General features: G+C 37.9%; 1 protein-coding gene across 3 annotated transcripts in view; it reads right to left on the bottom strand.

Annotated features, from left to right (window-relative positions):
• The window catches only part of CSMD3 (CUB and Sushi multiple domains 3), a 921,636-nt gene that overhangs the window by 355,052 nt on the left and 548,815 nt on the right, over positions 1-17,769 (bottom strand). For all 3 annotated transcript variants that reach the window (XM_053661036.1, XM_053661038.1, XM_053661039.1), the window contains one exon: positions 472-610. In XM_053661036.1, coding sequence (XP_053517011.1) covers positions 472-610 — 139 coding nt within the window. The remainder of the gene's footprint in view (positions 1-471; positions 611-17,769) is intronic.

Genomic DNA, 17,769 nt, shown 5'->3' with positions numbered 1-17,769 from the left:
AATAATTAATGAACATTAATGTAATAGTCATTTTTCTGAAAGACTTGTAAGTGTAGGGATATGGGTAATGTGAGTAACCATCTTAAGTTACAACAGATATTGATTTGAATGTGTTTACAGCACCTTTGTCTGTTGAAATCTGGCACAGCAGAACTCACAAGACCTTTAAAATACAGGACAATTAAGTCATTAATTTAAAGGTCACATATTAATTTCTCAGTAGAATGTGTATATATTTAAAGCTAACAGGTCCACCTTACATATCTCAATAGTACTGATACAGCATTAAACAAATAGAAGAATAACTAGAAAACAGACTGAAATGTTAAAAGGGGGCAAACCACATGAAACATTCAAGGCATAAAAATATCTATTGCAGTAAAATTAGACATTGATTTGGTAAATAAAATGGAAAAGTCAACTCTTTCTTTAGGTAATATTTCTATGATAAAAACAAATATTTCCAGAGACCTTTCAAATGTAATTTTGATAGAGTGTCCAGGTTCAGCTTCAATGACCCACTCACAGTTCAAAGAGTCTTTATAGTACCCTGGCCATCCTGGTGAAAGGATCAGTCCACTGGGAGCTGAGAAATGGCCACCGCATGGAGCTGAAAAGGGAGACCAGAGAGTGAACACAAAACTTTTAGAGCAAGTTACAGACATTATTTTTAGCATGTTCTATAATTTTTTAAATGAATCTCTGCATGTACTTATTCAATGCTAGTTCATAATACTTTTAAAGTGCATCTACTGCTTCTGTTATTGAATGATTACTGTCTTTAAAAAGAAAGTAAATTACTTTTTAAAATATGGCATAGTGAGCTACACACTCAGCACAGAAAAATTGATCATCTCAAGTCTCCTAATATATCCCCTAAGGTGTTCTTGCATCTCCATCTTCATCTTCAAAGCTTGAAAAAAAGAGTTGTTAGTTTGTTTTTTGTTTAATTTTCTGATTTATGTTTCCAAACCCAACTAAGTTACACTAAGACTTTAACTTTCCTTTGTCCAAAGTCCCTACTACTATTTTTAGGCCTTCATCTATCTGTTAGTCTCCTCTAATTTTCTGTCTGCTAATTTCTCTCTTGCTTCAGTCCAGCTGTCAGATTAATGTTCTTCAAATTATAGTTTCATCATACCTTTTTTTTCTCCTAGACATGTCTTTCCATCTCTTTCCTTTTCAATCCAGGTACTTTAAATACTTATCAAGTATTCAATCTGTTGCTTTTCCCTACACTTACATGCAATTTAAACCATAATAATAGCATTGTGATTCCAGTAACTACATAATTAGGTCTTTTAGTGTAAACACTTCATTTTGGAGATAAATAAACCACGTTTTGAGAAGAGCAACTTGCTGAAGTTCACAGAGCTTGAAAAGTCTCGAAGTATTTTCAAGTCAGTTTTTACTAAATGGAACCTCAAAACTGGTCCTCTCCCATTATTTCCTGTATCAGTAGAGGAAACTACCACTGATGAAGTTGCATAATCCAGAGTGCTAAGGAAGTCATCTTTCACATTTCCATTATCCTTCCACTTACTCCCTTATCCAACCCATTCCACAACTCATTCTAGCTCTGTAGTCTATAGGTGCCATGACAGTTTAAATTACCATGAACTCACCCATGGAGCAAACCCTCCTAATTTACTTTCCTAACTGGTCTTTACACTCATGTTAGCTATCCTCCATATTAGGTCCAAAGTACTTTTTGAAAACAACGTATCTGACACTGCCCTTCAAGGGCCTTTTTCTGTGTTGCTCAGTAAGGCCACGTATGACCTAGCTGCTTCTTACTCTCTAGCCAGGCCCTGAACTCTCCCCCTTCCATCTACAGCAGCCCAGCTCTAAATTAGCCTGCTCTAAATACCTGCAGGGAGTACACATAGGAAAACATGGTGTAAGGAATATTTGAATTACTGAAAATTAATAAGAAAAAATGTACTCCCAGCCAAGATGGAGGTATAGGTGGAAATACTGTACTTCCTTGCATAACCAAATTGAAAGACAACAATGATTTAGAAGCAAAAACACAACCCAAACAGACTGAAACTTGAATTGTACCAAAGTCTGACAACAACCAACCATTCATCCAGACCAGTAAGAGGGGCGGTGAGGGGTCGCGGCAGGAAAAATCAGTGGCTGCCAGACCAACCCAGGCACACAGGTGGTGGTTGGCAACCCAGGTGTGGGTAGAAAAAGAGCAAACCCAGTGAGGTGCACAAGGTGGCTGGCTGACCAAGGACACATATTCGCGCCCAGATAAACCAGGCAGGTTTAAAAATGGTCAGTGAGACAGATTGTGCAACCCAGGTTTCCAGATATAGGAACTAAAGCCTAAAAGCACTGACTGGAAAAACTTTCAGGGATTGAGGTGCTGGGAGAAGCTCCCAGCCTCATAGGAGAGTTCATTGGAGAGACCCACAAGGTCCTAGAATGTACACAAGCCCACACCCCCAGGAACCAGTACCAGAAGAGCTCAGTTTGCTTGTGGGAAGCAGCAGAGGGGACCAAAATTCTAGAGAGAGCCCAACAAATGCCATTGCTGCCTCTCTGACCCCGCCCCAACATACAGTGTCATAACCCAGCATCTGAGTTGACCCATCCTGGTGAACACCTACGCCTCTGCCCCTCATACATAACAGGGAAGAACAGATCAAAACATTATGGCTCAAGCTGAAGAACAGCTCAAAGCCCCATTGAGAGCCACTACTTCTAAGTGACCAAGAGACAGCCGACCTATCAGATACACAGTTCAAAACACTAGTGATCAGGATGCTCACAGAACTGGTTGATTTTAGTTGCAAATTAGATGAAAAAAATGAAGGCTAAACTAATTGAAATGAAGGGAAATGCACAGGGAACTAATAGTGATGGAAAGAAAACTGGGACTCAAATCAAGGGAGTGGACCAGAAGGAAGAAAAAAATGACCAAACAGAAAAGAATGAAGAAACAAGAATTCAAAAAAGTGAGGAGAGGCTTAAGAACCTCCAGGACATTTTTAAACATTCCAACATCTGAATTATAGGGGTACCAGAAAGAGAAGAGAAAGAGCAACAAGTGGAAAACTTATTTGAACAAATAATAAAGGAGAACTTCCTCAATCTGGCAAAGGAAATAGACTTCCATGAAGTCCAGGAAGCTCAGAGAGTCCCAAAGAAGTTGGACCAAAAAAGGAACACACCAAGGCACATCATCATTACATTACCCAAGGTTAAAGGTAAGGAGAGAATCTTCAAAGCAGCAAGATAAAGAGAAAGTTACCTACAAAGGAGTGCCCATAAGACTGTCAGGTGATTTCTCAAAAGAGACCTTACAGGCAAGAAGGGGCTGGAGAGAAATATTCAAAGTCATGAAAGGTGAGGACGCACATCCAAGATTGCTTTATCTAGCAAAGCTTTCATTTAGAATGGAAGGGCAGATAAAGTGTTTCGCAGATAAAGTGTTTCCCAGATAAAGTCAAGTTTGAGGAGTTCATCATCACCAAGCCCTTATTATATGAAATGTTAAAGGGAATTATCTAAGAAAAAGAAGATAAAAACATGAACAGTGAAAGGACAGCAAACTCACAGTTGTTAACAACCTAAAACAAAAGCAAACTAAGAGGACAGCTAGATCAGGAGTGGAGCCACAGAAATGGAGATTACATGGAGGGTTAGCAACATGGGAGTAGGAGGAGAAGAGGAAAGGAGGTACAGAGAATAAGCAGCATAGACAGTAGATAGAAAATAGACAGGGGGAGGGCAAGAATAGTATGGGAAAGGTAGAAGCTAAAGAACTTGTGACACATGGACATGAACTAAAGGGGGGGTAGTGGGGGAGGGGTGTGCAGGGTGGAGGGGAATGAAGGGGGGAAATGGAACAACTGTAATGGCATAATCAATAAAATATATTTAAAAAAAGAAAAATGAAGTATATTGGAGATCATTACAATTACTTCCCCAGTTATATTTTTATTTTCTTCCAATCTTTCCACTTAAACTCTATCTCCTGTGTTTTATTTGTTGTTTATTTGTGTCTTTCTGTTTGTCTTACAGAATTTATAAAAAAGCTATTGTTCCAGACACTATTTTATACTTTTAATTCTTCAGATAATTTGATGTAATCCAAATGAATTTAAAAAAAATATTCATAAATTGGCCTAGGAATCAAGCATTACTGAACAATGTCCATTTGGAAAGTAAAGTATTTTCTATGCAAAACTGGCAAAATCCATTATTTGTATGACAAAACCATCTTTTACATTAAACTAAATATCCTTCCTTAGTAGAATTTAATTATTTCTTAAAATCTTTTAAAAGAGACAATTTTTATGAAGATTATTTACTTTTCTTTTTCATAAGGCCTCTAAGTAGGTTTCCTGTAGGGTTACTATATATTTTACAAATACAATTATGTGCACATTATTATTTAAAGTACTATATTTTTAAAAGACAGAGTAAAGTATTTTTGTGAGAGGAGGTCTTGGAAATATGGAGAGTTTGTGACAAAAATTCTTGATATGTCTTCAGCTCCCCAAAAGGGTATGAGACCTAAGAGAAAGACGCTCAGAGCAGGTCAGTCAGGAAAAGCCTCATGACCATGCTGACCAGTGGGCACATGGCAGGAAAACATGCAGATGGAGAGGCCGTGGTTGCCACAGCAGCAGAGTATGGAGTGGACAAGATGAAGGACAAAAATAAGGAGAAAGCAGTAGTAGAGGAGAACACTAGAGAGAAAAAAAAAGATGTAGAAATCAGTTCATAGGAGAAAGCAGTATAAAAATATAATACAGAAAGAAAATAAAATCTTTGGAACAAAGAACTAATAATAATAATATTAATAACAGATTTGAATTTATAAAGAGAAACCTACCAATAGAGACAGAAAGTCAACAACTTAGTTGCCCAACACTTGCAATTTCTTCATATGTATGTACTTCTTATAATATATATTTAATAGTTTTCTTTACATAGATACACATTTACTTTAACTTAAATGACATCTTTAGACTTGCCTTAAGCAAAAATGTCTACGAAATCATAGCTTTTTTGTGCTAGTTACATTTTTCCCAAGATGCCTGAAAATAAATATGTAGCTATTGAAATTTAAGAAGTGGTTATATATTTAACACCTAAAATAAGTTTGTGTGTTTCCAGGTATAGACAGTTACTATCCCTGACCAAACAAGGGAAACTTGGAACATATAGAAAGCAGAAAGATCAACCATAACAAGATCATTCATCATTTATTTCATTCATATTTCAGTCATTCAACAAGCAATTGTGTGTTCAGTATGCGCCTGTGTTGTGTTTGTACTACTTCTGCTTATTAACATTTATTGAATCTTTTCTATGTGTCAGCCACTGTATTAGAAACCCCTTCAATTATTTTATAGAAGGCTCAAAATAATCCAGACTCATGTACAATTATTATAGATAAGAACAATGATGCATAATTTAAATAATTTGCATGTCAGCTAGCAAGGATTTGAACAGAGGTAATTTGACTTTGGAAAACTCCTTCAAATGTTATTCAGATACTCTTCTTCTTTCCTCTCCATTACACATGTGCAAAAGAGACAAATTAAAAACAAAAAGTAATAATGCCATAAGTACTATAAAATATGGAAGTCAATGGGATTAAGGACCTGAAGGAGGGCATTAATTAAGGCTTCATGAAGGAGATTGTGTTGGAATCTTCAAGATGTCATAGTTCACCAGAAGGAAAAGAGAGAGGACATATTGTAAATTGAAACAACATGTGTAAAAGAACAGACAGATGAGTTAGCACAATATTTTTGAGCAACACCAGTAACTTTTTTAGGAAGCTGAGAAGTAATGAGATATGAATGAAGAAGAGTACAAAAGGACCCGATATGCTATGGGGCAACTTTAACAGCATAAACAATACAATTTAAATTTAAAAAAAAGGTGAACAAGAATATAGTTAATAATATTGGGATAAGTTTGCATTGTAACCCTAGAATTAGTAGGGTTATAACAGAGTAAGGTATAAAAAGGGTAAATCACTATATTGTACACATGAAACTAGTATAGCTAATATAATATTACATACCAACTATACTTAAATTTAAAAAATTATGAAAAACTTTAATCATTTGAAAATTATAAAGGATATATATCCTATATATCTCTCTATCCTCTCTCTATCTATCTATACCTACCTATAACTAGATCTATATGTGAAGAGAGAGAGACAAAGAATAAGATTTCAATTTAAATGGAAGTTATCTGTAATATGGATTAGGGGCAGTGCCCCTGAAGTTGATGAGATCAGTTAGGTTATATAGGAAAAGCATAGTCAGATTCTGAAATATGGTGATTATAGGGAAGGGTCAAACCTGAGAGATATTTATCAAGTTGATTGAATAGACGCAAAAGTATTGATGGATTACATGCAATGAGTTAGCAAGATTCAGTCTAACCGGTGGTTGGGCCCTTGGCATGCATGTATAATAAGATGGTCAGTGATTCCATTCACTAAAACAAGAAACACAAAAGAGGAAGATTTATGTAGAAAGGAAATGAGATTCAGTGCTGAGGTCTGTAAAGGGCTGAAAGGTCCGTAAAATATCACAAGAAACAACAGAAAACAGAATCTGGAACTCTTGGCTATATTAAGCGTCATTTTCAATATAGATTGATCTTAATGTTTTGATGTAGGTAGAACATAAATGTGAATACTTAGAAGAAAAAATAAAAGATGGTTTAAGATGCAACCCTTTGAAAAACATTTCAATGTAATAAAATAAATAGATATTGACCAATATTCATTATATCAGTAAACTAGGGCAAAGCGTCATATGGGTTATTTCTATTGGGTCTTCTTTCCTCCTAACTGTTTGAATTTTTATAATATTAGCTGATAAAATAAATGCCTAGATTTTCACAGCTTAACATTATGTTTATTTCTCATTTGACCAAAATGGCCTTTAGCTTGACTAAACTTTAAACAGGCTTCTTCAAGACTCTAAAATCCTTGCCTAATTCCCTCTACTAGAGGAAATTAGTATTTTCCCACAAGATCACAGCAGTTAAAAAGCTTCCCTCAGTGCAGTTCAGTTCAATGTCTCTTCCCTGTTGCAATAGTCTTGGATAATGTCTCCCTTGCCCATTTAACTTTGGTGAAATTTATCTTTGACACATTCTTGTAACAGTACCATGAGGTAAACCTACTGGCAGAAGAGTCTTCTTCCTCCTAGCCTCTCAAGACCCACAATGGCAAAGCCTTGGCCATTCTCAGCACCTGACTTCCTAGATTACCTTGACCATAACTTCCATTTCAAGTAGCAGGAAAGGAAACAGAGAATGGAGGACCACATTGTGCATGCCTTTTATGGACCATGGCCTGGAAGGTATTACTTCTGCTTACTCACATAACTTACCTAAACTACAAAGAAGGTTGTAAAATAAAGTCCCTCAGCTGGTTAGCTATTCCCCTTCTATGACTCTATATATGGGGTAGCACAACTTAAAGGTGAACAGCCAGCCATTTCTGTTATACTAATTAAGATAGTCATAATGGTTTCCGGTTTAGTGTATGCATTACTCGATTCTTTTAACAATCTGGGAATCGAACCGCGATCGTGTGGTTCGCAGGCCCGCGCTCAATCCACTGAGCTACACCAGCCAGGGCTGATTCTTTTAACAATCTTGTAACACAAAAATGTTAGCTTCTTTTCCTATGCCAGTTTTGCAATGAGGAAAAAAATCATTAAACGTGTGACCATATGATTGCTGAGAAACACAGATCTAGGTAATGGCAGAGGTGAGATTCAATTCAAACCTTTAAGTTCTAGGTTAGGAACTACCTTCACAAGAGGTGTATTGGATTGATTTTCCAAGAGAGACATCTATTTAAGCATATCTCATCCTCTTTAAATTAGGTTTAGTGAAGACAGAGAGGGATGATAAGGGAGAAAGAGAATTTTACCCAAAGATTTTAATATAAACCTGAGATTCTAATCACCCCATTTAAAGTGCTTGCCCATTATTAATTATTAATTGTAGGGGGCTGGTTTGTTTTGTTCTGGCAAATGTGATTCAGCTATGTATGGAAAACCTACAGAAGCAGGGTGGTGGGCAGGAGCTAGACTTTCAAACTGAGTTTTCCCTTGGGAATCAGGCCTAGAAAATGCATACAGACTATTATGGCTTGCTCTTGCTAAAACTCCCTCACCCTGGTCAGAAACAGTAAATCTATACTGTCTATCTTCAAGGTAATTTCCAAAGTCTGTATGAGTTCTCCCAAGGACAGAGGTAATCAACTCAACACCATTCCCCTCTGCATGTGTTATTTTCATTTCCTTGACTTTACCTAAAATGTAGACAATAATATTCTATGCAATAGATAATAAATCCTTATTTGATGTAAGACCGGAGAAAAACAATAAAAGCCTGTCTAGGCAAGGGCTGGGGAGCTCTACTCTTGAGACAGTGGCCAAGCCATCCCCATTTTCCTCCACAGGACTGCTGTAGCCTATGCATTTATTCTCTTAACAGTCACAACAGGTGGACTCCCCTGGCCAGAGTCTGCCACAATTAATGTATTTATTTATTTTGACAGTCAATATTATGCATTCACTAATCCAAAAAAACAATCAGTTAGTTTCTGTAGGTGTATAAGATACTACGCTAAAGGCTAAAATTGAAAAAAATCTATATGACATTTTATCTGTCCTCAAGAGACACAAATCTGCAAGAAAGATAGGCATCGCTAACATGCAATGTAAATAGCATGCTTGAGCTGGGTAGATCAGAAACAAGAAGGTTGGGTATGGGAGACAGGCAATAATAGGAAGTAAGAAATACTAGTGTATATGAGAGGAAGTCAAATAGTTGTTGTTTCTGATGCTGATGGTGGAGGACTGAGGAGAGAACATTTGGTTTTATGCAGTGGTTACTGCTTTTGAAGACCTTCAGACCTTGGTGGGTATCTAGGGGACTTGTTAAAAGAATGATTTCCAGCCCTGGCTGGCATAGCTCAGTGGATTGAGCATGGGCCTGCAAACCAGAGTCTCGTGGTTTGATGCCCAGTCAGAGCACATGCCTGGGTTGCGGGCCAGTTCCCAGCAGCAGGGGACGCATGAGAGGCAACCACACATTGACGTTTCTCTCCCACTCTTTCTCCTTCCCTTCCCCTCTCTAGAAAAATAAATAAAGAAAATATTTAAAAAAACAAAACCCACATTAAAAAAAAGAATGATTTCCATAAGGTACTTCTAGCATAAATGAGAAAAGACCCCCAAAATAGAATTTATTTACAAAAAATGTGTATTTATTCTTACAAGTTTAAACTTCACTCACATTCAAAGTGCTCTCCATGTGATGCAATACACTTATCTAGATTTTTTCCACTGCTGAAAATAATTTTTGGACTCATAGATTTTGATGTCTTTTAGTGCTTCTGCTATTTTTTTGTTTGTTTTACCTCTTCAACATCAGCAAAGCTTTTATCTTTGAGGACTTTTTTCATCTAGGTGAACCAAAGAAGTAGCTTGAAGTGAGGTTCAGTGAATAGGAAGGGTGGGACATGGGGACCATGCTGTTTCTGGTTAAAAACCATTCAACACTTAGTGCAATAGTGTGGGCAGGTATGCTCATAAATCACCCATCATGCAATGGGCACAGTCATTGAAAGAGTCTTCACTAAAGCTGAATTCAGCTGAAAGAGTCTTCATTGAAGAGAATTCACTGAAGCTGAAGGAGGCCTCTCACAATACAACCAGCTAGTACACTGATACGGATGGGTTCCTAGAACACTCACCTAGCAGGGGAAGTGTCTACTATCAGGGACCCACCCTCCAGAAGATATCCCCCTCATATAAGGTGGGTCCCAGAAACCTAAAGTGTTAACAAGGTCCTCATCCCACCCAATAACTCAGGTCATTTTATTGCTGTTGTCTCACAGTCCACACTGGCAATACCTAAGAGGATTTGGCTGTCTTGTAGCTCCCAGATTCTCTTGAATATTCTATTAGGTTTCTGGGGTAAAGAGGTGACTTGGATCTATTAGTGAAAATGCAGATTTTTACCTTTAATTCCCCCCTTATTTATTAGCAATGAAAACAGAGCATGAATGATAAATATAAAACATAATTTATTCATCTAGTCATTTTTCTAAGGCCTGCAGGAAGTCAGTTATAAATAATTTGTATTGAAGTGCTGATTCATTTGGTGTTACTTTAAGTAGAATGGACAAATTCAAAATACCCAGGTGTTGTAAGACCTGCATGAAAGAGTCAGAAGTGCCTCCGACTTTATTCAAATAAAATTCTCTTGAATAAAAAAGTTAAGGAATTCTAGTGTGCCATATCAAACCCTTGCCATCAAAACCCAGCTCTGATGTCTGAGAAGTGGCACCTAGTTTCTCAGATGGGAGCTGGGAATTGGAAGAGCTGGGTTTTGATGGCAGGGGTTTTGCTATAAAATAACTTTAGAAGTGAGCAATCTAACATTTTGTCTGATAGATAGCCTTTCTGTGGAGCTGTGCATGATGAACTCTAGATGCCACATTATGGATTATCAAAGAATGATGATAAAATTTCCTTACTTTTCTTAAAATTTGTTTTATGGTTATAAGTATGGTAATTAATTACCAGCTCTCTCTAATCTCAAAACACTGTATAATGTTTCAAAGCAAGAAAATAGAATAAAAGACTTAAATATAAGTTGCAACACCATAAAAGTCCTAGAGGAGAACATAGGCAGGGAAATTTCAGATGTTCCATGCAGCAATATTTTCACCAATAGGTCCCGTAGAACAAGGGAGATAAAGGAGAGAATAAACAAATTGGACCTCATCAAATTAAAAAGTGTCTGCACGGCTAAAGAAAACATCAGCAAAATGAAAAGGGAACCAACCATATGGGAAAATATATTTGTCAATGATACCTCAGACAAGGGTTTGATATCCAGAATATATAAAGAAGTCACATGACTATACTCCAGGAAGACAGGCATTCCAATTAAAAATGGGCAAAGGACCTGAATAGACACTTCTCCAAGGAGGATATACAGAGGGTCCAGAGATATATGAAATGACGCTCAGCATCACTAGCCATCAGAGAGATGCAAATTAAAACCACAATGAGATACCACTTCACACGGGTCAGAATGACCATCATAAACAACTCAACAGGCAAGAACTGGCAAGGTTGTGGAGAAAAGGGAGCCCCAGTACACTGTTGGTGGGAATGCAGACTGGTGCAGCCAATTTGGAAAGCGGTATGGAATTTTCCTAAAAAACTAAAAACGGAACTGACTTTTGACCTGGCAATTCCACTCCTGGGATTATACCCTAAGAAACCTGAAACACCAATTCAAAAGAACCTATGCACCCCAATGTTCATAGTATCACTATTTACGATAGTCAAGTGCTGGAAGCAACCTAAGTGCCCATCAGAAAATGAATGGATCAAAACTTAATGGTATATTTACACAATGGAATACTCACAGCAGGAAGAAAGAAGGAGCTCCTACCCTTCATGACAGCATGGATGGAACTGGAGAGCATTATGCTAAGTGAAATAAACCAGGTAGTGAAAGACAAAAACTATACCATCTCACCTATAAGCAGAACCTAATAAAGAAAACAAAAAAGCAAGCAAAATATAACCAGAGACATTTAAATAGAGAACTGACTGTAACCAGAAGGGAGGGGGAAGTGGATAGTGGGGTAAAGAAGAGGAAGGGTGGTCAAGGGTCAAGCAATATATATATAAAGGACCTATGGACAAAGACAAATGGTGGGGGTAGGATGATTGTGGGTGTGAGGTGGGGGTTGGTGGGGCAGGGGAGAGGGGTGGGGGAACATGGAGACAACTGTACTTAACAACAATAAAAACAAAACTTCTTAAAAAAAGAAAGTGTGGGAAACAAGTTGGGTCTGTATTTAGAATAAAAAGAGGAAACCAGAAACACAGGCATTAAAGGTCCAGGATGGCAGAGAAGCAATCACAGCTCTGCACCTCTTTCCATTTCTATAAACTCTTCCTCCCTCCACCCATCTCCAGCTCCAAGGAGATTAGCAGCAAGACCCTACAGATTGCTATTAAATTAGTTTCCCCTACAGTAGTCCTCTAGAAAACCTGGAATTTAATAATACCTAAATATGTAACTAAAAGAGGGGCTTATTTTTAGGTATAAATATGTATATATGTGTGAGCACATATTCTCTCTATGAGAACTATAAATAAATTCTGATCTATGCATCACATTGTTACTCTAACTGCTCCCTCAAAGGAATGCTCTCTGAAGAGAATGCAGTATCTGTGAATGAGAAACATTTTCTTTCCTTTGAGGACAACTGAGATTTGAGAGAAAACCCCTTATCCTCATAGGGAAAGTTCATCAGGAATGCAAATCCACACATCCCTCAAATTGTCCTCCAGGGACTTCAGCCCCATCCTATTCACGCAAGGAATTCTCTCCAATATCACATTAGGGAGCAGAAAGGAGTATAAACCGCAGTTATGCAGAGAGTTCTCTGCTGAGGGCAGGAAAGTTCTTGCTCGAGTGAGCATTTTATGGAATATTCTGAAATTGGTAGAAAAACAGAAATTAGTTTCTTTTCTTTCCCCCTAATCACTGCCTTTCAACATTCCCTGACAAATCTCCTTCTCCTTAAAAAAATGTTGAGTAGATCTTCTAATTTTCTCATTACATTGTGTATTAAAATTTTTGTCCAGCCCAACTTAAAATTTTTACCTTATTCCTTCCACCCACCCACCCAAGAGCATCTCTGAGCAATGGCCAGAGAGACTTGGAAGATGGAGGGGTGGGTGTTGAGGAGGACCAGCACTTGCTGATTCATTCATCCATCCTTTCATTTCAGTACTGGAGTAGAAACCACACAGCCTCCTTATTCTCATCTTATCCCTTCTCCTGATTTTAGGTCATTCCCCTTGTGGTGTTTTAGGGCTGGGATGTGGAAGACTGTGCTGTAGAAGTTCCCTAGTTGTTTCCCTCACTAACCATGACCCATCTTTGACGTCTTTCATTTGTCAGATGTGGAAAAGGGTTGTTCTCATACCGGAGAAGCCCAACCATTTCCAGTCACCTCCCTGATCCCACCTTTGGCAGAACACTGCAGGTCTGTGGCTGCCAGGTTTCTTTCCCCTGGGAGCCAAGCCCAGGCATGGTCTTTGGTAATCTTCTCATGAACAGGGAACTCACATCACTGACTTGCCAAATTGTTTAGACTAGACAGCTTTCCCTCTCTTCAATGTGCCAGCTTTCACCAATTTTATTTCATGTATTCTATGGGCACGGAAGCAGGTCAGTGAGTACACTGTATAATAAGATACCCATGTATGGATTCTAGCTTCATTTTCTCACAGGAAACTCCATTCTCCATGAGGGATTCTTTTAGAGCCTTTCTCCTCAACTTGGCATGAAGAGAAGGAGAATAGCATCCTCCTTCCTGTTGGGAGGTAAATAACAGCCTGAACAGCTTTTGACTTCAACAATTACAGATGGAGAGATAGACAGATACATGCATACATACATACACACACACATACACACATAGTAAATATGTACATACATAATAAAATAGATCTTAATTTCAGCTACTTTTCTTTTGCTGCTTATATAAATTGGGTATCAGATGTCTGAGGTTGTGACTGAGAGAGTCCAGTCAGTTAGGACCCACTTAATAGACATGCAGGGGGTATCTGGACCTCAAATTTTTGGAGGGGGAATATTGAATCTTTTTCAACCCTTAACTAGAGGTCCAAGTTGTCAATTCAAAAGCAACTGGAAACTTTGCCTCAACACCTGCTTATGCACTTTGCTCCTATTATGTTTCTTGTCAGGGACATTACAGTATAACAATATACAAACATTATGTCTGTATAAGGAAGGGACAGCTTTCCTTTAATAATGTTAACTCAGCATCTGAATTAAATCAACAGCTTTAAGCCAATAGCATTCATCCAACTCTTCTAATGTATTTAATTACATGTAATCCTCTATATCTATAAAGCAGCCCAGTGAATGTATTATGTCCTAATTATATTCAAGTACATGACCATGTAATTCAGAAGGCCAATATTCCATTTCCAGTTTTGTTGAGGGGATTGCTTGAGATCAAAGAGGGCAGCACTGGATATAGTTCAGAAAGGATGAAAGACAAAGAACCCAGTCAAATGGAGAGACATCGTGGATAGTAAATATGCATCAGAGTCTCTGAGTCCCAGAGAAGAAATGGCTAAGAAGAAACTAATCCATGGGCCCAGGTTAACTGAACAACAAACCATTTCTACAGAAACGAAGGGCAGCAAGGGCAGAAGCAGGGAGACCAGTTATAAAGCTACTGCAGTGACCTGGACTAGAGATGATAATTGCTGGCACCAAGAGGTCAACAGTGGAGAAAGTAAAAGGCAGATGGGCTTTCAATCTATTTCAAAGTTAGAGCTAATGGATTTTTCTGATGGTTTTTATATGGATGTGATAAAAAAAAAGGCAGGAATTACTTCAGGAGTTTTGGCCAGAATTACTGGAAAGTGGAGTGCTATTAATGATGATGGAGAAAGCCTGTGACAGTGGCATGTTTGGAGCTACTAGGGGAGATCAGATCAGTTTCTGACAGGTTAAGTTTGAGATGCTTATTAAACATGTAAGTGGCACATTGAGTAGGCAGCTGAGTATATGAGTCTAGACCTCAGGGCAGAGAACTAGGCTGGAGATATACATTTGAGAGACATCAGCACATGGCTGATAATTAAAGTTGAAGCCTGGACAAAAATTACTAATAAAGAAAGTGGGAATGGAGAGGAAAAACATCTATAATCTAGCTCTGGAACACACACCAAAGGAAATCACAGATAAGAGAAGAAACCAGGAAGAGAGGATAAATGAGCCTGGGTAGTATACTTAATAAAGTGAAATTAAAGAAAGTATACATTTTTAGACCTGTTTAAATTATTTTTCCATGAACAGTTGAATAATGTTATAATTCAAAACTATTAAGAGATATTTCATTTAAAAAAGGTAAAAGGCAGGTATTACAGATTTTACAACAAAATAATAGATACGTTTAACCCAACTCTCATATATGTTCTGTAAATAAATCCTTTTCATCTTTCAGTCTACATGAGTACAGTTTAGTAGCACTTAAAAATGGTGTTCACCAGTAAATAATAAATCCTCATGCACAGGAATAGTTCCTTCTGTGACTGAAACAGAGATAGAAGATTTAATGTATGTCCAACTGTCTTGCTTTTTAAATCCCACCTAGGAAGAAGAAACCTTTCATGTTTTAATCTGAGATTTATGGCATAATATCTCTTTCAAGTTTTTTGGGGATTCATTGGTTGATTTTTGTATTTACTGGCAAATACAGAAACAGCTATTTATAATGTAGAAATGCAGCTCAGAGGGTAGCTTGAAAAGATATGTCAAAAACTTGATCTCTCCTTTTTTTAAAGCAATGTATAATTCCATATAATGAGGTAGAAGATTGTATTCACCAAGCCTCCAAGAAGGCAGAATCTTAACTGCCAACTATTAAAATGCAAACCATTAAAACTATTTCCTGGGAGTAGAGTTCAGTGGTTTTGGCAGTTTAAAGATGGAGGAGAGGGTCTCAATACATGCGAGTAAGGACATGGAGGAGAGAAAGGGAAAAGAAGAAGAGAGAGAAGACTAGCCAGTGATAATAGGATTATGCATGAAAGCATAAGAGAGAAAGATGATGAGGAAGGGGAGGATAATTTTTATATTAACAGCTATCTTGGTCAGAAGATGGGGAAAGATATGGCTTAGGAAGATATCTGGGAAACTTTCTTTTTACTGCACTATATTGAACTTCTTCCATCTGAACTCTAAGAAAAAACAAAGTAAAATTCTCCATTAGTTATGAATGCTTCTTGAGTAACTGTAATTTCTGAGTCTGCCTGAATCAAATCATGCTACTCAATTAAGCCACATTTGCAGCTACATTATTGGGGAAAAATGTATTGCCTAGTGGTGGAAAGAAATCAGACAGAGGCAGAATATAAATGCAAGCCCAAAAAGGACATTGCAGAAACTTACTCAGAGACTGGAATGCTATCTAGGGAGAATGCAGAGTTTAGGATAAAGTGAGCTGGCCAGATTCTAGGAGCTGGAGGGTCAGACTTGAGCAGCGTTACACAAATTCATAAAGAGGAGAGACTTAAAACTTTTTCATGAAGTATCTGGAAAATGGTTTTTATATAAGGGGCAAAGGACAGCCAAATTCTTGGAATATTGAGATGTTTTCTCAAAAGGGAACAGTGGATGGCCTCTTATCTGTTCCTTTGGCCTAACACACTTCCCAAGGGATTGGATGCTGCTGTTTAATTTCCACTGAAAGTGATCTTCATCATCAGTAAATTGAGTCATTTCCCTCTCGTGAGACACCCTTTTCTACTGTGCAAGGAGGGACTGTATGGGCCAATAGGAACACTGTTGTCTGTTGTCAATGGTATCATTTTATATTATTAATGATTGTCATTATTGTTAAGTGGATAAATGTCTATCTGTAACCATGTCTCTATGAAAAGTGAGACATCACATCTCACACTTAGGAGATGTTCAGCCCATCTAATTTATTTCTGTTACTGCCTTGCTAATGTAGGGATGTGGGGATCATGACTGCTACTCTACAGCAGTGGGTATCAGGTGTTACTTTGGGACTCAGATCCATCCAAACCTCTATCTAATGGAACTTGGCTTTATCATATTGGAAAAAATAAATATTCAATAAATTTGGGCAGATATCTAGTGTTGGAACAATATATTCTGGATAGGTGCTAAACTTAGAAATGTTTAAACTCAAGATATCTTCTGGGAGAAGGTATGAACCCATGCAAGGATCAGAAACACCTGTAACAAGGTCATGGCCAAGTGGATTTCCAGCAAATTCACCAAATAACCAGACTCAAGGCCTACTACAAAAGGTGCCATCAATCTAGTGAAGCAATTCAGAGCTGAGAACAATGATTTAGCTGTGACCTCAAATAATACAGATTTTAATCTAAAAATGGTAAAAAGAGACAATGAAAAAACAAGGCCTAACAATGATCATTTGAGGTTGGATGATAAGGCAGGCATGGCTCAACCCTTAGGACTGGCCCTTGGCCAGGCAAAATATAGATGACAGAAAATAGTGTTTCCAAAGCCCAGTAAGAAAACCACTCAGAGTAGGTCCCATGTTTCACCTAAAAATTTGCCATCTGTATAGCAGTGCTGGTCACAAGGAAACTTCCCGTGACTAGAAGTCCTCTAGGATTTTTCTCAGTGAAAACAAGATTCCAGGATTTGAGGGTCAGGGGTGGCTCCAGTGTGCATCACTCAGTGCAGTAAAGGAAGTCTAGTTGTCTACTACTCCCTTGACAAAAAGAACAAAGTGAAAGCACCATTTTATTCACATTCCATGAGATACAAGCACATACCCACATATACAGGTAAAAAGAAAAATAAATATAAATGCAGTTAAACCCACATTTCCAACTTTCCTAGAGCCTAGGCTGGTAGAAGGGACTTAGAAAAACACAGCCTGGGTGAGGCTGGCGATGACCCCAGGGGCCACAAAGTAATTCTGACCATATTTTGGGAAAGAAAAAAGGGTGTGGAAAGAAGGAAATTGAAGGGAGAAGATTCTTAGGAGAAAACCTCACTTTTCTAAGGGCTGAATTTAGTGAGGAAGCTCACAGGTGCCCGACATGGCACGTGGGCTGTGTGGAAGAGAAAAATCAATGGATTCAAGGGCAGGAGGGTCATCAGGGGACCACCAGGCAA

The sequence above is a fragment of the Artibeus jamaicensis genome, unplaced genomic scaffold, assembly GCF_021234435.1.
Source record: "Artibeus jamaicensis isolate MK-2021 breed Jamaican fruit bat unplaced genomic scaffold, CSHL_Jam_final scaffold_916, whole genome shotgun sequence".
Lineage (NCBI taxonomy): Eukaryota > Metazoa > Chordata > Mammalia > Chiroptera > Phyllostomidae > Artibeus > Artibeus jamaicensis.
This window is presented reverse-complemented; position numbering and strand designations above follow the sequence as displayed.